The sequence below is a fragment of the Sphaeramia orbicularis genome, chromosome 11 (genome assembly GCF_902148855.1).
Source record: "Sphaeramia orbicularis chromosome 11, fSphaOr1.1, whole genome shotgun sequence".
NCBI classification, from domain to species: Eukaryota; Metazoa; Chordata; class Actinopteri; order Kurtiformes; family Apogonidae; genus Sphaeramia; species Sphaeramia orbicularis.
This window is the reverse complement of record NC_043967.1, coordinates 55,932,188-55,945,603: the sequence shown is the minus strand read 5'-3', so window position 1 is coordinate 55,945,603 and position 13,416 is coordinate 55,932,188. Positions and strand designations below refer to the sequence as shown.

Here is a 13,416-nt window from a genome sequence, read left to right as displayed (position 1 = left end):
GACGGAGAAAATGTGACTGTGTTTGTGTTGTAGTCGCAGAAACCCAACCTGACAGCGTTTGTCTGTAGGGTACGACTGCGAAAGAGCAGAAAAACCAAAGAAACCTGGAACCTGAGCTGGAGCAGGTTCCACAGTCAGACCCACATGAACGAAAAACAACAGAATAACCTGTAAATAATGACAAACACACATTTTATCTGTTTAAATGCACAAAATGACATTAAATGATGGAAATATGTACTTTTATAAACTATCCAAACAAAAAAGATGTGAAGAAACTTCAAAAAAAATGAAATTTCCTAAGAAAAATAAGTGCAGTTTTAACAATATTATGCCTCAACTTTCTTAAAAATGTATAGATGTGATTTAGAGATTGGGTCGACAAAAGAACAAATCCAATCCAGTTCATTGGATGAATGAGTCAAATGGAACAATGAAACTGAAAGTATTAAAAATCAAGGGTTTCATTCGACTCCTTTGACTTCAGGGACCACATACACACCTAGAGGATCCAGAACGGGTCTGGTTTTACTGTAAAAAAGTAAAAATACATGAAAACGTTTACATTTACAAACTAAAACATGAATAAATATTGTCATGTTCTGCCTGGTGTTCAGGGTTTGGAGTCTGTAGATCCGCTGTGGGGGGAATGTTCAGGGTGGGCAGTTTTTTTGTGTAAACATTTTCATGTTGTAATTTTACTTTTTCTCTAAAACATACAGAAAACTTTGGTGTTGACATTATTTTTAGGTTCTGATCTTATTATTAGTATGAATATTTTACTGGCCCGGCCCACTTTAGATCATATGTGGCTCCTAAACTAACCCCAACCATAAACCTAAACCCTAACCCCTAACCCCTAACCCTCGTCTACAGCGTCATTTTTTCATTTCATGGGAGGGATTGGACTCTCTTCACTGTAATAAAAGGTGCGTCTAAAAACAAGATAAAAACACTAAATCTGAGGGAAAAGGTCCTGAAAACCAGTGAAATATGTGTCCATGCAGAAAGAGAACTGCACCAGACAACACTCTGAAATTCAGATGTTAAATGTGTAAATAAACATGTGTACAGATGGATGAACACTGAAAACAAACAACAGAATCATCCAACACTTCTACATCGAAGAGTTTTTTTAGTCTTGGTCTGAACCTAATCCTTCCCAGTGTTGGCAGCTGGTCCTGGTCCTGGTTCTGGTCCTGGTTCTGACTCTGGTCCTGGTCCAGGTCCACAGGCCTCATGTCCTGGTTCTGGTCCTGGTTCTGACTCTGGTCCTGGTCCAGGTCCACAGGCCTCATGTTGGACCCCCCTGAAGTGAACTACAGCTTCATTTTCTCACACTGACATTTGAGCGATCAGACGATAGAACCTGGAGGAGAGGAATCAGCTGGAGGTGGGGGGGGGGGGGGGGGGGGGGGGGGGTATCGATCTGAGAACTGATGGAGCATCAGCAGGTTAGAGATGATGAAAACCAGACTGAAGGGGGGGGGGGGCATCAGATGAGTCTCTCCCATCAGTCCTCATTTAAGCTGCTGTCACACACACACACACACCACACACACACACACACACACACACACACACACACACACGCACACGCACACACACACACCCTCCAGGCAGAAAACCATCCAAACAGTTGAAACAGAATTCAGACCCAGAACAGAGGAGTGGATGAACCTGGCTCAGAGGCACTACTGTCAGAGTCCCAGTTTGGACCCAAACCAGTGTCCTCTTCCCACAGCCATCACACTTTACAACAGTTCTCTGTACCCCCCCCCCCTTCACACACACACCATGTGCATACAATGTAAATATGGAAATAATATAATAATAATATTTAATTCCATATTTACATAGATATTTATGTAAATATCAAATTTCTCATTTTCTCTATATTTTATTTTTTAATTTTTTATTTTTTGTTTGTGGTTTTCCTGTCTGTCTTCTTTCTCTGCACTTACTTTTGCTGCTGCTGTGAATTGGGAAACTTCACCACAGTGGGATCAATAGTCATAGTTTATCTCATCTTATCTACAGGCCATAAGGGGACCAGGTCCAGGTCTGGACCCAAAGCAGTCTCATCTATCTATTCTTCTTCTTCTTCTTCTTCTTCTTCTTCTTCTTCTCCCGTTTGTCTACTGCCTCAGTCCTGTGTCTGTAGACGTTGCCTATAACTAAATTCAAACAGAGCTGAGTGCAGTCGTTTCCTCTAAATCTGCTCAAATGGACGGAACAGCAGGAGCTACTTCTGCCTTTTCTTTGCGTCCAAACACTCACTTTTCTTCGTCTGATGGACTCGTTGGACCGTGTGAACACGCCTTCGTTCCTTCCACCAACATTCTGAACAGTGTGGCGTGGTGTTTGTTCACATCCAAAAACTGATTCTCTGTCTGAGTGGAAATGTGGGCTGTTTTTTTTTTTTTTTTTCTTTTCAGTCGTGCATCTACTCGAGCCTGAAAGTCTGTCGTCTGGTTTATTTGTATCGAATGTAGAGAAGCTGCGGGTCCAAAAAAACAGCAGTGAAACCCAGAGAACGGCCCTAAAACCTGAACACTATCTACGTTTCAGCCCTTTTACTGTATATAATACAAGTATAATTACAATATTTACAGGCAGTTTCACTTTCAGTCATGTGTTTTTCCTGGATATCAACTATAAAAAACACGAACAAAAACATCTACAATTATTACATATTGTAACGTTTTGTTTTTTTTACAGTGTAGATGTTCATTCAGATCAGTTTTGGACGTTCAGACTTCACCAGTGGCCCTCAGACTGATGGACGGGTTTACTGTGAAAAGCCAATATCCATCCAATACGCAGCAGTCGCACTTTTATTATGTTTCTATTTATAACGAGGGAAAAGGCCAAACAGACTGGACCTATAAATGCACGACTGCCAAACTCATTTTAGTTCAATTTGATCTCCACCGGATCAGAACCAGTCAAATAAGAACAGAAGAACCTATAAATGAAAAATATAAATAAATAAAAAATTATTAAAAAAAAAAAAAAAAAAAAAAAAATATATATATATATATATATATATATATATATACATACATTTAAACTATAAAATAAATAAATAAATTAAATAAATAAAAATAAAAAGTAAAAACAAACAAACAAATAAATAAATTTCCCTTTTTTTTAGTGCAAAAAACCCCATTAAATTATGAAAAAATTAACATTTACAAACATTTACAAACCAGAAACATGGGAATAACCTGAAAAATTTGTTAACAATTAAGAAAAATAAGTGCAATTTTAACAGTATTATGAGTCATTTGTATCATTTCTACATGTTTATTTCAGATCAGATCTACAAAGGAACAAAACATTTAATAACAGGCTGAATATTAGTCAAATTACACTGAATTTCCTTCAGACTTTTCAGGTTCTTCATAAATATTCAGGTTATTCACATTTTATTGTTAAATGTAAATTTTGTTTTATTATTATTATTTCAAATTATATATTTACATAAACATGTACTTATACATAAGAAACCACACAGACACAATATATACAAACAAATTATACAACAAACCTATTAAACCCCCCAAAAAAGAAGAAAAAAACCCCAAAAACAAACCAAAAAAAACACACACACACACAAAAAACAAAACAAAACAAGATAAATACTTGTAAATATTTTCATGATTTAAAGTAATTTTTTGCACTGAAATAAAGAGAAAAAATTAGGAGTGGTCATTATTAATAGATATAATATTGTTTTCACATTAAACCAAGAGGAACGTTTTGTTATTTATAGGTTATTATGTTATTTCACTTTAGATCCTGTTGGAACCTGAAGTAAAACGTAGTATCTTCAGTGTAATTTTTGCACTTTCATCTCGTGGGCCGGATCAGAACCTTTGGCAGACCTGTTTTGGTCCACAGGTCGTATGTTTGACACCCCTGGTTTAATGCTTTACATATGTGACGTTTATAATGAAAGCAGGAGTTTCTTTGGGTTCAATAACGTATAAATCGACTCCTTTAGCTGAAGAAACGGCCTGCGTGGTTATTTATAATGTCAGACTTTTTAGTCTCAGATAAAAATGAGCTGAAACCATAAAGAATGAACCGTACGATTTGGCAGAACGTGGCGTTTCTATTTGGCTGCGAAATGAAAACTATTTATTTCTGGGTCGATCCAACGGGACGAGCAGATGGACAGACATTTGGGACAGAGTCGGTTGTGCCAGATCGCTAACATCCGCTTTGTGTTTGGCAGAAGGTCAAAGATCCACAGTTGAGCGTCTGAGCAGCAGAAGGGTCGGGTTCACCCCAGACCACCTTCTGATGACACGTTAACCACACAAGGTTTTAAACGCACAGTTAGTCTGGGATTAAAGTCTGATCCGGCTCCGTCTGCATCACAGCTTCAGCGGTGATGAAACTGAAACTGGAGCGAACGTCGTCAACGCCCGTTTGGAACGACACTTCTGCACGAAAAGCAGTTCAATGTTGAACTGATGTTCCGAACTCTTCAGTGAACATGTACATGGTTCCAGATATCAGTCTTGTTCCTATTGGTCACTGATAGAAGTCAGATCTGGACTGTGATTGGATGAGTTGAGTTCTCCTCCAGTGGAAGTCCCGCCCACTTGTATAGTTAGATTGATGTGCAGGTCCAGACCGCAGGACTGAACGTACAGGGACACTGGTTTTATACTTTATTTCATTCTAAACCTTCAGACTACACTTCCTTTTTGTTCATTTGGTTGATTTTTTTTCTTTTTCTTCTTTTTTTTTCTTTTTTTTTTTAGGCCGCTTTATTGAATACTTTTATGAATACTTTGTCAATTTTTGTTCATTTTGTAAAAATTTTTTTGGTCATGTTTTTTTGTTCATTTTTGTTCATTTTGTCGATTTTATTGTTCAGTTTATTGATTATTTTGTCAGTTTTTAATCATTTTGTCAATTTTTTTTGGTCATTTTGATGATTTTTTTTGTCAGTTTTTATTCATTTTGTTGATTATTTTGTTCATTTTTATCCATTTTAGTTTTTGAAATATTCTACCTGTTCCTTTCCTTCTCCTGGTCCATCTGTTGATGCAGTAGAACATGTCAGTGGTTCCAGATATCAGTCTAGTTCCTATTGGTCACTGATAGAAGTCACATCTGGACTGTGATTGGGTGAGTTCAGTTCTCCTCCAGTGGAAGTCCCGCCCACTTCTATAGTTAGATTGATCTGCATCCAGAACCAGGACTGGAACACAGACCAGAACCAGGACTGGAACACAGACCAGAACCAGGACTGGAACACAGAACAGAACCAGGACTGGAACACAGATCAGAACCAGGACTGGAACACAGAACAGAACCAGGACTGGACCACAGACCAGAACCAGGACTGGAACACAGACCAGAACCAGGACTGGAACACAGAACAGAACCAGGACTGGAACACAGACCAGAACCAGGACTGGACCACACACCAGAACCAGGACTGGAACACAGATCAGAACCAGGACTGGAACACAGACCAGAACCAGGACTGGAACACAGACCAGAACCAGGACTGGAACACAGAACAGGAGCTGACGTACAGGGACACTGGAACTGTTTTCATGTTTCAAAGTAGAAGTTCTCCATCTGGAGCCTTTAAACAGAATGTGTGAGTGTAAAAAACCCACTGGAGTCAAAGTGCAGAGTGTAACGGGGGCTCGGTTCTGTGTCTGTCTGGACCGGACTCTGATACTGAAGAGTGGAAGACCTGACGGATGAAGACAGAGCAGATGAGAGCATGTGCAGACCAGATCAGGTTCATATCTGCTGTTTGTGTTTGTGTTCAGGTGAAGGTGGAGGGCTCCGTTAACCAGGTGGAGCTGGAGGGTCTGAGCCCGTCCACTGAGTATACGGTGACGGTGTACGCCATGTACGGAGAGGAGGCCAGCGACCCCATGACCAGCCAGCAGACCACATGTGAGTTGAACCGAAACACCCACAGTTCTAAGGTCAAATAGAAACTACAACAGTTAGAGGAGGCCAGCAGACCCCAGACCAGCCAGCAGACCCCAGACCAGCCAGCAGACCCCAGACCAGCCAGCAGACCCCAGACCAGCCAGCAGACTCCAGACCAGCCAACAGACCACATGACCAGCCAGCAGACCCCAGACCAGCCAGCAGACTCCAGACCAGCCAACAGACCACATGACCAGCCAGCAGACCCCAGACCAGCCACCAGACCCCAGACCAGCCAGCAGACCACATGACCAGCCAGCAGACCCCAGACCAGCCACCAGACCCCAGACCAGCCAGCAGACCACATGACCAGCCAGCAGACCACATGACCAGCCAGCAGACCCCAGACCAGCCACCAGACCCCAGACCAGCCAGCAGACCACATGACCAGCCAGCAGACCCCAGACCAGCCAGCAGACCACATGACCAGCAAGCAGACCCCAGACCAGCCAGCAGACCACATGACCAGCCAGCAGACCCCAGACCAGCCAGCAGACCACATGACCAGCCAGCAGACCCCATGACCAGCCAGCAGACCCCAGACCAGCCAGCAGACCACATGACCAGCAAGCAGACCCCAGACCAGCCAGCAGACCACATGACCAGCCAGCAGACCCCAGACCAGCCAGCAGACCACATGACCAGCCAGCAGACCCCATGACCAGCCAGCAGACCCCATGACCAGCCAGCAGACCACATGTGAGTTGAACCGAAACACCCACAGTTCTAAGGTCAGATAGAAACTACAACAGTTAGAGGAGGCCAGCAGACCCCAGACCAGCCAGTAGACCCCAGACCAGCCAGCAGACCCCAGACCAGCCAACAGACCCCAGACCAGCCAGCAGACCACATGACCAGCCAGCAGACCACATGACCAGCCAACAGACCCCAGACCAGCCAGCAGACCCCAGACCAGCCAACAGACCCCAGACCAGCCAGCAGACCCCAGACCAGCCAACAGACCCCAGACCAGCCAGCAGACCCCAGACCAGCCAGCAGACCACATGACCAGCCAGCAGACCCCAGACCAGCCAGCAGACCACATAACCAGCCAGCAGACCCCAGACCAGCCAGCAGACCACATGACCAGCCAACAGACCCCAGACCAGCCAGCAGACCCCAGACCAGCCAGCAGACCACATTACCAGCCAGCAGACCACATGACCAGCCAGCAGACCCCAGACCAGCCAGCAGACCCCAGACCAGCCAGCAGACCACATGACCAGCCAGCAGACCACATGACCAGCCAACAGACCCCAGACCAGCCAGCAGACCCCAGACCAGCCAGCAGACCACATGACCAGCCAGCAGACCCCAGACCAGCCAGCAGACCCCAGACCAGCCAGCAGACCCCAGACCAGCCAGCAGACCCCAGACCAGCCAGCAGACCACAGACCAGCCAACAGACCCCAGACCAGCCAGCAGACCCCAGACCAGCCAGCAGACCCCAGACCAGCCAGCAGACCCCATGTGAGTGAAACAAACACAGACAGGTAGAAGGTTAGATAAAAACACAGACATGGGGTTAAATATAAACACCAGCAGTCATCTGTCTCTATAATCACTCACGGGTTCATTTCTTCTTTTTTTCTTGACAGTTTTTGTTTATGGTCTGGACTGATTTTAAGTGTTTCACCTACTGTAAAATGTACTAAATCCACAGATTTAGATTAGATCAGATTAGATTAGATTAGACTAGACTAGACTAGATTATATTAGACTATATTAGATAAAATTAGATTAGATTAGATTAGATTAGATTAGACTATGTTAGATTAGATTACATTAGACTAGATTAGGCTAGACTATATTAGATAAAATTAGATTAGACTAGATTAGATTAGATTAGACTATGTTAGATTAGATTAGACTAAATTAGATTACATTACATTAGACTAGATTAGGCTAGACTAGATTAGATGAGATTAGACTAGATTAGATTAGACTAGATTCGATGAGATTAGACTAGATTAGATTAGACTAGACTAGATTAGATGAGATTAGACTAGATTAGACTATATTAGATTAGATGAGATTAGATGAGATTAGACTAGACTATATTAGATTAGATTAGACTAGATTAGATTAGACTACATTAAACTAGATTAGATTAGACTAGACTAGATTAGATTAGACTAGATTAGACTAGTTTAGATTAGATTACATTTACCCATTACCCATTTACCCAGATACCCATTACATTTTGACATGGGGGGGGGGTCTGCTGCATCTCCTTTGTAATAATAGCCAGTGAGTCTGTGATTTTTCGTAATTTTTTCCCCTCCCATCCTGTGCTTGTGCCCCCCCCACCGGGAGAGGGTCCGCACCCCCCCTCAGTGCAGACAAAGACTCACCCCCCTCCCACCCCCTGGGATCTCTGGTACCTCCCACCCCCCAGGTTAAGACCCACTGCTCTAAAGTTCAGCTCATGTTGTCCTGTTCTTCTCAGCTGACTCCTTTTTCCACCACATCCTTTGCTCTTTTTACTTTGACACTAAAACCTGATCTGATCTGTTGTGTTTTGTGTTTGAACTGAACCTCCTCCTTCATATTAATGACTTTACCCTGGAATCGTACCCCTAACCCCAGTGTCCGCTCAGCAGGTGGGAGGGGGTAGTAGATGATGGTGGCTAATTGGGTCAGTTTGGAAGGAGCTCCTGCAGCGTTAGCATCAGCTAACAGCGGCTAACAGCAGCTAATAGCAGCTAACAGTGGCTAACAGCAGCTAACAGCGGCTAACAGCTGCTAATAGCGGCTAACAGCTGCTAACAGTGGCTGACAGCAACTAACAGCTGCTAACAGCGGCTAACAGCTGCTAACAGCGGCTAACAGTGGCTGACAGCAGCTAACAGCTGCTAACAGCGGCTAACAGCTGCGCTAATGCTGTGTAACATGACACCACAAACACACTCGTGCTCTCATACGTCTGATACAGATTCCAGGCTCATTTTTGGACGAGGCTACGAGGATAAATTTGACAACCCTAGTGCCGTGCTATCTTAACCCCCTTTAAATTTACGATGGGAGCTAACTGATCCTATCACATAAAAAATGGGATGATAATGTGGATGTGAGGCAGCTCATAAACGCTGTGTTTCCAGATTCAGCAGCTCCTTAAATCTACAGATGGATGCACTTTAGAGCCAGAGGACAGGGCTGACAGTGCACCCAGAAAAAGAGCTGGACAGGAACATGGACAGAAATTTAAGGTTAGGAGATGGGTTTCATCTGCGCACTTCAAAAAAAAAAAAACAACTTCCTCTGGAGGTTCGTCTGTACTCTGGATACAACGTCTTTTTATGTATGTCTTAATTAAGCCTTTGTACTTTTAATAAATGAAAAAAATACACAGAATTTACAGTTTTGAAGAACAAAAGAAGAATTCACCTCCATCCATTCATGTGATGTGAAGAAAAAGAATCAAAGTCTGGAAGGGAAATGGTATAAAATGTTATTACATTGTTATCAGGGAATATTACATTGAAAGTTCACCAATCTGTGGTAATGACCAATAAAAACAGAACAAACAAACAAACCTGTTGACATAATGTATCTATTGTTTATTCCATCAGCTGGTTCATACTAATGAAAAACACCCCTTTAAAAGCACTAATTATCCCAAAGGAATTATGTAAAAGTGATGTATATTAAAAAAACAAAGCCCTCACCAAATACTGGCTAAAAAAGGACCCTCCTTCAGTTTCATTGGTGATAAAAATTGTCAGTCATGTCTATTTAATGGAAACAATGACCTACAGTCTCCGCCTACAACAACACAAGGGTGGAAAGGACTGAAAACATGGGACTTTTTCATTTAATCTGTGGACAGTACATGTGTAAATGTCGGAATGCACCTGGGACTGTTTCCATGTTTGTTTTGTGCCTTATCCTTAAAAGCAACAACAACAATAGTAATAATAATAATAATAATAATAATAATAATAATAATAATAATAATAATAATAATAATAAACGAACAAATAAGTAAATAAATAAATAAAGTACAACCCCCCACACACACACACACACAAATTCTAAAAATACACAAATAAAAAGAATTAAAATAAAAAAACTAATAAAAATAATAAAATTCAAAAAAGCACAAATTCATTCATTCATTCATCTTCTGAACCTGTGTTATCCTCTAAATTCTAAATTTCTTGGGCATCACATCCACTCAAATCAACATAAATTAAATTTCAGTTTTAGACATTATATTCACTACAGACATGAAATGACAAACGTTACAGATAAACCAGATGGAACATGAAAATTTTCAGATATTTGAGTTGGACTTCGACACATATACAAAAAACATAGAAATAAAACTGATGCCACAAACCCACATATTTATGACATTCAATAAATGTTTTTTTAAAATTCATTTTCAGAGAATTATTTCTGTGTTAACGTTTCCCATGAACTCCTAATATGACTCATACATATATTAGTCGAACATCTTTATATAAACTAATAAAGTTTAGTTATCAACATTTACAGTTGTTTTTCATAATAAATATAATTTTAAAAATCTAGTTTTGTTTTATTTGTTACTATAACTCACTGTTTTAAGCATTTATTCCATGTAATAATGATAATTAATGGACAGATAGTGACAGTTCAGTTCTTCATGAAAACAGGTGCAAAAGAATTGGAAAAAAACCCAAACCTTTTTATTGTAGAACCAGTCTAAATAAACCCATGCGTCCTGTTCTGACGGTCGTCCTTTAAAGGCTTCAAACCAAACCCATCAGTCCAGAACAGACTGGTCATGTGACCGCAGCAGGTTCCTGAAAACTGGAGTTAAATGGATCAAAGTGTTCTGGAGTTTAGACTTTAAAGGCTCTGCACTAAACTCTCACTCCCACATCAATGAGCTTTAAAAGTGTTGATGAAATTCAATTTCATTCAATCCTCGACAGATTTTATGACCCTTTGAACTCCAGCTCCGTCTGTGAAAACACTCGTCTGGGTTTCGTTCACGTTTCCACAGTGTTTGATGGGAAACGTCGTCCTCCTGAGGATGCTCACAGCATTATCTGGAGAGTCACGTGGACACAGGAAAGGAGGCTGAGGTCCGAGTTCGTAAAAAGACCAAGTTCAAAGGGTTTGAATTTATGGACCTTTAATTTATTGAAACCACCTTCATTCATCTGTAAATATTAGAAATAAACACTGACGTCTGAGAAGAACAACAGATAGAACCACTGGAGACAGGAGGACGGACGGACAGCGTCTTCGTCCTCGTTGTCATCTTCATCCTTGTCGTCTGTGTTTCTTCCTTGGGACAACGACTCATCATCTTCGTCCTCGGCGTCTCCGGCGTCTCCGGCGTCTCCGGCGTCTTCGTCCTGGACAGCTTCGTCCTCATCGTCGATGTTTCTTCCTTGGAACAATGTCTCATCGTCTTCATCCTCGTCGTCTTTGTTCTCGTCATCTTCACCATCTTTGTCATCCTTGTCATCTTCATCCTCATCCTCATCCTTGTCGTCTATGTAACTTCCTTGGGCCAATGACTCATCATCTTTGTTGTCTTCATCCTTGTCGTCTTTGTCCTCGTCGTCTTCATCTTCATCCTCCTCGTCTATGTTTCTTCCTACGGACAATGTCTCATCAGCTTTCCTCTCGTCTTGTCATCTTCATCCCCATCATCGTCGTCTTTGTCCTCATCGTCTTCGTCGTCTTTAAATTATCTTAAACTGAAACTCAAACTAAAACTCGTCCGTTTCTTAAATTAAAACGTGAACACTTTTCGAACTGAACTAATAAATAAACCCTGTCTGTTTGTTCTTTTAGTTTCTTCTTTCTTCTCCTGTTTCCAGATCCATAAAGTCCATTTGGAGGTTTTTGTTCTTCTTTCTCCTCTTCCTCTCAGATTCTACGGTGACGTTGCAGTTTCCTGTTTCCTTCTCCTTTTTTTTTGCAGCTCCGTCTCCTTCTCTTCTTGTCTTGACTCGTTTTCGTCCATTCTGTCGATGCCAAAGCCTCTGCGCGGCTCCGCCTCCAGCTTCGCCTCACAGGGATATTTTTGGTTTCTCACTTTGGTTCTTCAGGGTTTTAAAGCCTTGGCGTCCCCCCCCCCCCCCCCCCAATTAACATGGAGTGCATGCTGCTTTAAGGTCTGTGGGCTGTGGCTTTAAGTCAGGCCATGTTTACGTCTTTATGATGCGTGTTGGCCTTTGAACGCAGGTCAGAGGAGGACGCCACACGGCCTTCTGAAATAACTGTCACTCATCCAAGGGGGCGGGGCTTCGTCTGAGCCTTCATGATCCTTCATTCAGAACAAAAACGGAAAAGTTGTTTTATTTGTGTCAGATGTTAAAGTCGCCTCTGCGGTTCGTCTAAGAATATGATCCAAAAAATGCACCATTCAGACTATTATAAAAATAAACAAACAAACAAAAAATGCACCATTCAGACTATTATAAAAATAAACAAACAAACAAAAAATGCACCATTCAGACTATTATTACAAAAAAAAAAAAAAAAAAAGGAAAAAAAAAATACACTGTTTAGACTATTTTAAAAAATTGTAAAAATTAAAAAATAAGTAAATAAAAGCTGCACTATTCAGACTATTATTAGAAAACAAAACCTTGCACTATTCAGACTATTATAAAAAAACAAAAAACAAACTGCAGTCTTCAGACTAGTATAAAAAAGTAAAAAAAAAAAAAAACTGCACTATTTGGTCTATTATTTTAATTAAAAACAAATAAAATAAAATAAAAAAAAATAAATTTAAAAAAAAAAAAAAAAAAACCTGTATTATTCAGACTATTATAAAAAAAAAAAATCGGACCAATGGTCCCGTATCTTACCGGCCAAATTCAAAGCTTTGGTAAATGTATCCAGATCCATTTATTCTCCCCCAGTTCTGTGTATTTATTCTATTACAGAAATAGTCCATGTTTTGCTCATATTCAATCAGATCTGTAAAAAATTCAAATTCACACTTGATATCATTGATACTGATTTATTGGATCAATCCACTTCCTATCTGTTATAATGGGAACATTTTTCAAAGTGGCACCAAATCCAGAATCAGATCCGGATCGAAATAATTTCACTCCCTTATGTTGACATCCTCATACAGAAGCTGTAGACCAAGTTTGAAGTCAATCAGAACTGGAGTTTGGGAGAAAAAGACGATTGAAATGTTTTCCCCATAAGAGCCCATGTTAAATTTTGCGTCAGCTCCAGATCCAGAAGAAGATCCTGATCAGCATGTGGACATTATGTTTGGGTCATCTCCCCATCAGGGCTGGACTGGAGACATTTACACTGGAGATCATTTATATTTACTGAGTTATTGCATCCATCCACTTCCTATCTCTGATAATGGGGACGTTTTTCAAAGTGGCACCAAATCCAGAATCAGATCTGGATCCAAATAATTTCACTAACTTTTGTTGACATCATCATAAAGAAGCTGTATAC

General features: G+C 41.0%; 1 protein-coding gene across 3 annotated transcripts in view; it reads left to right on the top strand.

The window, feature by feature from the left end:
- The window catches only part of LOC115428600 (collagen alpha-1(XIV) chain-like), a 282,214-nt gene that overhangs the window by 142,842 nt on the left and 125,956 nt on the right, over positions 1–13,416 (top strand). For all 3 annotated transcript variants that reach the window (XM_030147725.1, XM_030147724.1, XM_030147723.1), the window contains one exon: positions 5,808–5,937. In XM_030147725.1, the coding sequence (XP_030003585.1) occupies positions 5,808–5,937 (130 nt within the window). The remainder of the gene's footprint in view (positions 1–5,807; positions 5,938–13,416) is intronic.